This window comes from Monopterus albus, unplaced genomic scaffold (assembly GCF_001952655.1).
Source record: "Monopterus albus unplaced genomic scaffold, M_albus_1.0 scaffold453.1, whole genome shotgun sequence".
Classification (NCBI taxonomy): domain Eukaryota; kingdom Metazoa; phylum Chordata; class Actinopteri; order Synbranchiformes; family Synbranchidae; genus Monopterus; species Monopterus albus.
Genome location: NW_018128333.1, coordinates 73,913 through 84,066, shown reverse-complemented (window position 1 = coordinate 84,066; position 10,154 = coordinate 73,913). Strand labels below are relative to the sequence as shown.

Sequence of the window (10,154 nt, the reverse complement as noted above, 5' to 3'; positions counted from 1 at the left end):
TAAGACTTTATACTGTCTTGTTAGCATATGTTTTTTGGACTTTTATCTGGGGTGTGTGTGTGTGTGTGTGTGTGTGTGTGTGTGTGTGTGTGTGTGTGTGTGTGTGTGCTTTGCTTTCTATTATATATATTAGCAATCAAATCTACACTGTGTGTGCATTTGACTCCCAGCCAGTCACCATCTATCTCCCAGGTTTAATTCAATCAGGGCCACATCTCAATCAGAACTGGGCTGACTGCTGCTCCCAGCCAGCCGCCACGCCACCCCAGCGCTACTACACTAACAGAGACACAGACAGCAGGAAGGGAAGGAAAGAAAGGCAGAAAGAAAAGGGGAAGGGGAGAGAAAGGAAGAAATAGCGTGAACAAAGTGTCCATGAGCAAGACGACAAAGTGAGACAAAGAACCTTGGGAAAGCCAGATGCTGCAAGTACCTCGAGTGTATGAGCGATGTCACACAGTATATGTATGTTTGTGTGATGTGATCGAGAGCAAACGGGCCAGGTGTCTGACCATGTGTTTGTGTTACAGCTCTGCCTTGGCGGCGTGGAGCCTTCAGCATGAAACACTATGGTTCAGTCGAGCTGGTGAGTCCTACCCACTACACCACTCATCTGTTTGTTGCTCTCTGTGTGCCTCAGCGTGACTGTCTTACCATCCTCTTTCTTCTTATCCTCCTTCTTCTCTTCATGCTCTCCCCTTGTTTTGTCTCTCTCTCTCTCTCTCTCTCTCTCTCTCTCTCTCTCTCTCTCATTGCCTTACCCCTTTTTCTGTTGCCATTGATGGACGACAGAGTAGACTGATGAGTCATGACATACTGGGTGTGGTTCAGCGATGTGCTTTGCCAGTGTGGATCACGCTGGGTGCTCCACTCACAGTGATGCAAGACTCTGCTACCTGCTGCCAAAGTTTATTTGTTTTTGTTTTCAAGCTGCTGACTTCTCTGTGCGGCCTAGTGAGCATCTTTGTGGTTGATTACTAAGCTGTTGAGTCATTGTTGCTTTGGGGGAGTGTGTGAGTGTGAGTGTATGCTCCTTCACTGTGAGCTAAGTCTGTATATCCCGATAATCCAGAGAGACAGGAAGTCCTAGGGTTTTGCACTGCAGTCGTACTTCCTACCAGGGTTATATCGTGGGTTTGTCCATGAGTGCTGTGCACCATGTGTGTGATAGATTAGTGCTGAGAAACCACATGCTGCCTATCAGCACTAGCAGACTTACACTACACACAATGCTGCTTATGTGTGTGGGGGGGGTGTATGATATAAAAAGAGAGAGCAGTATCCAAACACCGTGATGGGTGTGAGTCATGATGAGGTCACAGAAAGCTTCAGTATTCAAAGTGTGGCCGTCACAGGGCACCATGACTTGACCGTTCCTCTTTTGCATTTGTGCTGTATAACACCCAGACAGTGGTGCATTCTCGACTTCATCATCTCTGTTACACTTAGAATTTAATATTCTTACTATACAGGCTATGTGTAGTAATCTAGTGGGTCTTTTCTGATCCATAATGATGAATTAAATATTAGATATTAAACATGTGTGATGTAGTAGTATAATGTGGTCTTCCCTCAGGAAAAAAGTGGATATAACCCCACAGAAATCTTCTCAAGAGGAGGCTAGGGGCCATGGATGGACGAGAGACGTGTGTGATTAAATTTGCCACTGTTTATTATCGACTTCCAACCAACAATGGCTTCTTTTAGCCATGAATCTTTTCCTACCCTCAGTCAAAGTATTTTGTCTCACTGAATTGGAAGTTTAATCAAGTAAGTGTGAGGTATTACCAAAACAAAACTCATAAACCTTAAAAAAAAAATCCTTTTCAAATATGAATCTGTGGTTAAGACATGACAATTCCTCAGGGGACAAGAAGCTGTGTGGTGTGTTTAATAAAAGACTAAGTGGATAATAGAACATTATTGGCAGGGCTTGACAAACCCAGGCTGAAATAACCTCAGGGAGGATAAGCACATGATGACAAGCTTACATTTAGCCATTAGCTCTGGTCCTTAACTCTGCAGTGAACCTAAGTCTTTGTTTTTCTGTGGGAGAAGACATATAATTACTTGTGTGAACATACAAAGGAAAGTGTTTTGTCAAGTCTGGCACTCACACTGTTTAAGGCTGTATGTCTCCAGGGGAGGCTCGTGCAAAGGTCGGGGAAAGAGGGCAGCAAACAGCGCTTTGTGTTGACAGCACTGAGTTTGTGTGCTCATGGTCTGTGTGTCTGTTCATTGTGAAGCGGGCAACATATGAGCTCCTGACATGTCCTAAAAGAATAAAAAATTAAGCAGGTGTGATGGGCTGTCTTTCTCTTGAGTAAGTATGATTCAGATATTAGATACATTTAGATTATTCTTTGAGAGTCTCCAGTGGGTGGATTCCACACCTGCCAGGCTCATTAGACCAGGGCAGCAAGGACTCTGTCATGGAGAAACTTTGGCCTCGTGCTCGGTGTCTGTATTCGTTTGAGTGATGGTTTGTCTTTCACTGGCATTAATACTCATTTGACTTGGCACAAGATGGATGAAGAATAGTTTTGTGATTAGGAATGTGTCATCGTTTGTGTGTTTTAATAATGTCCTTTTATTTACTCCAGGCACCAAAAGTGTTACTGAATGAAAGAGTGCAAGACTTGAATTGTCAGGTCCCAAAATTATTGTCAAGTTATCATTTATTACATATCATTGCTACCTATATAGTAAATTACTGTAACCTCAGCACTGTACAGTATATACCTCACAACTTTGTTGTATCTTTGGTGTCATTTGACTCCAGGTTGTTCCTCTACTTTGAAGAACTCAAATGTCTTTCAGGTGGGAGATACTAATTCAGAGCAGGGTCTCCCTAACAAGAGAGACTCATCCTGTCTGTTTTTAATTTTGGCACCGTGGACACAGTGGTTAACAGTGGCTAATAAGAGCAGGTACCTCCACAGAAACCGTTGCGGTGATGTGAATCACTCTAGTCCATGTATACACTCACGCCAATTACTTCTGACATTATAGAGCTGTATAGGATCCAGTTACAGTCCAGGCTACTTATGGAGAGCTGCCAGCATTTGAAGAGTAGAAACTCTGTTCAATGTTCATTTGATAATGAAACTCCCACTTTAAGAAGCTGTAGAAATCAGGAACACTTTTGAAATACAAATTTAATTTTCTTTTGTAATGGGGCATGAATGCAAAACAGAACAACTCAACCCCCCCATGAGTCTACAGCCATAGTAGCGACTCTGTGACACTGCACAGCGCAGCTTTAAGCTATCAGCATGCTCACAGTGATAATGCTTGCATGTTGATGTTTATCGACATGCTAATGTGCTAATTTGCACTAAACAGAAGGTACAGCTGAGGCTGATGGGAATGCCATTATTTTTGCAAGTAGAGTTTGATCATAAACCAAAGTATTGAACAAACATTATTTTGGACCTGATGATGATGCTAGAGAAATAGTCATGGGTTCAGAGTTTCTACAATTTGTCCGACAGTAACAATGACTGTACTCGATTTCATGGCAAATGTTGTCAATACATTTCAACAAAAAGCAAACATGTCAACCTCATGGTGGTGCTAGAGGAAAGTTCAGAGGATCACGAAAGTCTACTTTTTCTGGAGACCATGGATGTCTGTACAGAACTGCATGACAATCCATCTAATAGCTGTCAAGATATTTCAGTCTGGACCAAAATAGGGGACCTATAAGCTATTACGTTCCCAAGTCACACCAGTCAGTGTACACAGTATGAGGTTGCTATTTCTGCCAACACACACACACACACACACACACTCTCATCCCAATAAGCAAACAAATACTCCACAATGGCATCTGCATTCATAAACAGAGACAAACCAACACAAACACAAAAGCAACCCCCACCCTGTCTTGTCACTTCATTCAGTGACAACCCTACAGTCTGCTTTCAAAAGTTTAATTGTGCGCTGTGCATTGAAGCTGAAACCAACAACAATTAAACATGTTTCGTCCTGACATAACAGCTTGGAGAGTGTGGAGATGTTCTTCATGTGAATTGAATTGTCTTTATTTGAGGCCCAGAGATGAAGGTGGTGATGGATGGGCAAGAGGTGGGCACTAGCTGTCTCTGAAATCTGGTGGTACACCGCACAGGGAAACTAAAAAAATGTTGGAGGTATTGAAGATAAGGCGTTGAATTCAGATGCATACACTTTGTGTCTGTGTGTGGGCATGTAGATTTGTCTCAGCTCTGTGTTGTTTGATGTGCTGCAGTTCACAGCAGTGACTGCGACTGAGACTACTGTCAGAACTGGTGTGTGTGTGTGTGTGTGTGTGTGTGTGTGTGTGTGTGTGCGCGTTTGAGGAACACTGTGTTGAGAGGTTAGCTGTCAGTTGTGCACAGTGACTGGAGAGCAGACAGCTCCACTCCCACCTGCCTGCCAGTGTTACTGTCACTGCCTCAGAGGCTTTTGACTGCACTGTCACACTGAATTTATTCCCACTCTCAGCGTATGTGCATCTCACTGTGTGTGACAGCGTGTGCTTGTGTTTACTGACATTAAAGTGAGACTATATAACATTTGCTGAACAGCTGCCACTGTGGCCACAATTGACAATTACAGTACAAGACAATGGCAACTGAAATGTCTTTCATAAGGGATGGTGTGTTTAACTCTATAGTGTAGCAGTGTTCACAATCAGGTTGAAACAACACTAGCATTTTAGAAATTTAGATGATTTTTAGTAGAAGTTAAGCAGAAAGGAGGCCAATTAATTGATCAGCAGCTATTTTAATAATTGAAAAATTGTTTAAGTGAGTTTTGCAAAAATGCCCAGAGCCTCCTGGTTGTGGCCTCTAAAATAAGTATTTGTTGTTATTTAGTCTTGTGTAATTGGAGATTGAAGATTTTTGTGTCCTAAGCAATTTGACCAACACCCCATAACCTAAACAAATAGACCGATGGAATCAACAGTTAGAGAAAAATAGATGACAGATTTCAACAAAGGATTGTTCAAATGGTAGATAAAGAACCTCAATCAGCTTTCAAATTCAAGCTGACCTGCAGGCACAGGGTGCAACAGCGTTAGCTCGCACTATCCGTCGCCATCTGAATGACCAGGGACACTACTGTAAGAGACCCAGGGGGACCCACTGCTGACACAGGAGTATAAAACAGACAGGCTGGAGTTTACCAAAACTTACCTGAGGAAGCCACAATCCTTCTGGGAGAATGTTCTGCGGACAGATGAGACTAAAATAGAGCTTTGTTTGGTTGAGCACATCATTCTACTGTTTTCAGTAAACAAAATGAGGCCTTCAAAGAAAAGAATACGGTCCCTATAGTCAAACACGGTGGAGGTTCACTGATGTTTTGGTGTTGCTTTGCTTCTTTAGGCACTGGATGTCTTGACTGTGTGTATGGTATTATGAAGTCTGAAGACTAACACCGAATTCTGGCGCACAATATAGGGCCCAGTATCAAAAAGCTAGGTCTCCATCAGATGTCATGGGTCTTACAGCAGGACATTGACCCAAAGTAGACTGCAAAAAGCACCAGAAATGGTTTCGGACAATGAGCTGGAGAGTTCTGAAGTGGCCAGCAACGAGTCCAGATCTAGATCCCACAGAGCACCTGTGGAGAGATCTCAAAACAGCAGCTGGGAGAAGTGACCCTTCAAATCTGAGAGACCTGGAGCAGTTGGCAAAGGAAGACTGGTCCAAAATTTCAATAGAGAGGTGTAAGAAACTGACTGATGGTTACAGGAAGTGATTGATTTCAGTGTTTTTGTCCAAAGTGTGTGCTCCAAAACATTAGGTTGAGGGTGTCAATAATTCTGTCCAGTCTATTTTTTTGGAGTTTTGTGTTGAATGTATCAGATTTGGCTTTTTTTTCTGCTTTTTTGTGTTGTTCCAATGCAAACCAACAAAAAATAAATAAATAAACATGAGAATACCAAATAAATTGTGAGTGCAACAGTTTTCTGGGAGAAGTGGTATGTTATCTGACTGAAATGCAGGAGCGCCAGTTTTTTTTGGCCATGACTGTACATTTGCAAACTTAATTGTAGCTGACAAACCCTGCCAGAAACTGCTGAGCGAATGAGCCCACCAGGGCTGCTTCTTTAAACATGCAGATGTCTTGCTCAATTTATTGTCTGTGAAGGTAAAACTCATAGTGTTTTCTGAGAGGCTGCCTGTGCTGTAACCTATATTGCTGTCCATGCTTAGAAGTAGTTACATTTTTCTGGTGGAGCTCAGTTGCAGGAGCCAGTTGCAACTTAAATCTATTGTAGCTCAACTAAACTGTGGATTTCTTTGTTTTTCAAACTTTGACACTCTCTGTCTCATACACAACTGTGTCAACTATCTCATCTATCAAACCTGATGCAAGGTTCCCAAAATAATGCTTGTAACATTCTTGATAGTTAATTTGCACAATAGATATTTTTTGAAAAGCATTATCGCTGTTCGTCTTTGCCTCAGATAAAGGCTTTTCTAGAACAAAGCTCGATTATAATGTTGGCATCAAACCTGAAATGTAGGTTGGAGCATCAAACACCTCGTTAAGAATAAAATATGTGGATGATTATGTCATAGTTGGTGCTCTCCATCTGTTCCTCCTTCCATTTTCTCAGATTTCTCTGCTGCTGTGATCCCCTGCTTCCCAAAAGCATCATTGCACTGTTGAATGGCGTTATAGCTGTTGCACCCTACCAGCATGGCTCCTGGGTGGGTGACCTGAGGCCTTTAGTCCTAATCATTAGATTAGTGGTTGGCAGAGTTGCTGTAGTATATGGGCACATATTGATGTGGTGCTGTTGGTAAGAGTTGCTGGATTTGTCCTAGCCACAGGCAGCATTAATGCTAATCAGGCGCAGTCAGTGGTCACATGACAGCCATTTTACAGGTATTAGGTTTTTATATCATGTCTACATTAACATCATGCATTTTACATCAATATTAGCATTACAGAAGTCCACTACATGAGATTAAAGTCAGCAATTAAATACTGACAAGAATAGTCTGTGTATCCAACGCCATATGTGCCAAAGCGCTCCATTTTTGTCCAAAAAAAGGACATCTGTGGCACTTCACGGCCAATATTTAATAGTAGGATCAGTTCATTGTTTTTTGTTTTATTGTCTTTTCATGGGATTTTTTTAAGAACAAGAAAAACACAGAACATTACCAGACTTATCCTCTAAGTGTAGTTTTGTAGTAACACCGTACAGTATGAGCCCTGAATCTGCTTCACCACCAAACAGTGTGGGGATGAATCCTCTGATAATCCATGGCCAGAAAGACAGCAGAAAAAGCCAATAGTAATTTTGGGAAAGACTGACACAATGCAGTGTAATGAAACTAAGTAGACTGACTCTTAATACTAAATCAGAGGTATTTGTACTTTATTTGTGCATTTTCATTTTGTGATACTTTATACTTCTGCTCTACTACATTACACAGGGAAGCGTTGTACATTTTACTCCACTACATTTACACAGTTAGTTACTTTATAAATTAAGATTTTTGCAAACAAAACATATGAAGAGCTTATAAAATATGATTTGTGTAGTTTAAAGTACTCCGCAATACATACAAATACAGCTGAAATGATTAGTCTGTTTAAAGAAGATTAACAGCTATACTATTAATTATTAGTCATTTTTCATGTGTGTTTACAATAAATGTGAAATGTGATAAATAAAACATAGTATTTGATTTTAATCTAGTTTTTTCTTTCCCTTTTAGTCATATGCTTTCTTGATGCAGATGTTCATGTGTTGACCTGCTGTACCTTTTATTTTTAATACTTTAAGTACATTTTCCTGATTATACTTCATTGTCTAAATGCAGCTACTGTAGTATTTTTATTCTGGACTGTCTTGAGTCGTGGGATTGACACTGAGACACTTATGCCCACACCACTTCTCTTAACTCTCCTGAACTCGTATGCATGAGCCTCCTCTGTTTAATTTACCCTTTTTTTTTTTTTTTTTTTTGCTTTTGCATTTTCTGCCTCCTCTCTTCTGTCTGACTGTGCACCTGCCTCTCTTCATCCTCTGTGACTCTGCGTCTTCCCTCCTCACCCTTTGCCACTTCATCTCCTGCTCTACCGCCTACGCCTCTGTGCTCTCTTCCTTCCTGGAGGATTGTGAGTGTGCATGAAAAGGCCCACTGATGAGATCAATTATCTATCACTAGTCACATAAGTATTGATTTTAATACCCCGTCACACAAACACACTCATCTTTTTCTTCACTGCAGTATTCCTTTGTCCCTTGAGGAAATCAGAGTATGCTGTGAACTTGATTGTGTTTGTGAAATGTTCAAGTTGTGTCCTAAAATGTTGCAGTTTAATGCTGTTTAAGTGTGTGTGTGTGTGTGTGTGTGTGTGTGTAAGAATGTGCTCCATCTCTCCGTGTCTCTCAGTTGCTGCCCCTTTTCTTCTTCCTCTCTCTGCCCCATCCCTCCACTGTTTCTCCCTGGCAGGGGTGAGGTGTTTTATGGGTTGTTTGTTAAAGCATAATAGGCTCCCCTTCCTCCCCTATTTCCTTTCCTCTGCCTCCCTCAGCCAATGGGGAATCATTGGAGTGCAGCTTTTCCTTCACTGCCACTCTTCTGTTACATGATTTAGAAGCAGTGGCTGCATGATGCATCATCTGTGTGTGCATAGATACACACAGACTCCCCAGAGTGTTTAATCTCTTCTTGCTCCTGCCATTTTCAATTCTTTCACCTCCAAACAGCCAAAAGCCCATTCCCACACAGCAGCACAAACACTTACCTCAACATGCATTTAATACTTTTTTCTCAGTTTTTCTCACATGCAGACATACATGTACTAGGAAGGTGGTGCATTGCTATGTCTGAGTGCTGCATTGGTTTTCCCTCTATTATCCTGCCATTGGACAGTTAATGTTGCAGGAGGCAAGGGAAATGGAGGGGTATACCGTAGATGCCTATAGCGTCGACATTTACTTTCCATTTTACACACACACACATACACAGCCACGTAAAGCTTAATGGAATAGCAGAGCTTATTCGCTTACATATAAACACAGGCAAATTCAGGCACATACTGTACTACCGCACAGCAAATGCAGGCAATATATTTGTTTTCAGGCCTATTAATTTGCTTGTGACTGGAGGCTCCTAAGACACAGCCAATTATTGCATAGAAACCTCTTTGTTGTTTATCAAGGCTTTACACCTGCAGTAAACATGCTTGGTTCTCCAACTGCTGAGTGGTATTACCTCATTATATACAGTAGATGTCAGGGAGAAAATGCAGCTAGTGCAATACTTGTGTGCAAATTAAGGATGTGTGAAATCAGTCACATTAGTAGGAATTATTTAGCAATATTGATGATTTTTATCACTGTATTGTTCAGTTGCAAGACCCATATTAAAGTATTGTACTTTACCTGAGACAAAACTCACACAAAAATATTACCATTTTGTTAGATTTCTGCTTAGAATTTTGTAAAATAATTACAAAATAACTTCTTCTCAATAAGATTGCATTGAAAGCAAATTGTCAGATTAAATTCAAATGATTAGTTGATCAATTGATTAGTCATGTAACATAAATAATTAGCAACTGTTTGGTCAGTTAGCCTAAGATTTGGTAGTTCCAACTTTGTGAGGATTTGCTCATTTCCCTTGTGATAGCTTTCTGAGTACTGCTCAGAGAAAAGACATCTGAAGAAATCATCTTGGGGTAAAAGCTTTTTTTGGTTTACGTTTTAATTAATTAATAATAATAATAATTGATTTGATTTGATTTGATTTATTCTTTCAAGCATGTAAAGACAGTTGATATATCAACACACATAATTTTACACATATCCAACAAATGCTAATCCAATATCAATTTGCTTATACCTAGTACATGCTTGAATGGAGTAGGAAGAAGTCAGACTTATCCAGTCCTACCCCATGACATCATCTTACCATCATTGGTTTGCAAGCAGTATCTCTACAAAATAATTCTCTTCTACACCACACAAGTAATATACTAAAAAAATTATAACAGAATGTTAACATTCTTACATAATTACATTCTTAAATAATTATCTTCTACACCACACAAGTAACATACTAAAGAATTAATACAAGGTGTTAACATTCATACACCACACCCACAATGTTCCATCTAATTAATCATTAAGC

At 40.5% G+C, this 10,154-nt stretch overlaps 1 protein-coding gene across 4 annotated transcripts in view; it reads left to right on the top strand.

Moving 5' to 3' along the window:
* The first annotated feature begins 551 nt into the window (after positions 1-551).
* garnl3 (GTPase activating Rap/RanGAP domain like 3) overlaps positions 552-10,154 on the top strand; it is a 42,335-nt gene continuing 32,732 nt past the window's right edge. For all 4 annotated transcript variants that reach the window (XM_020587332.1, XM_020587330.1, XM_020587331.1 and 1 more), the window contains exon 1: positions 552-586. In XM_020587332.1, coding sequence (XP_020442988.1) covers positions 560-586 — 27 coding nt within the window. In that variant the 5' untranslated portion in view covers positions 552-559. The remainder of the gene's footprint in view (positions 587-10,154) is intronic.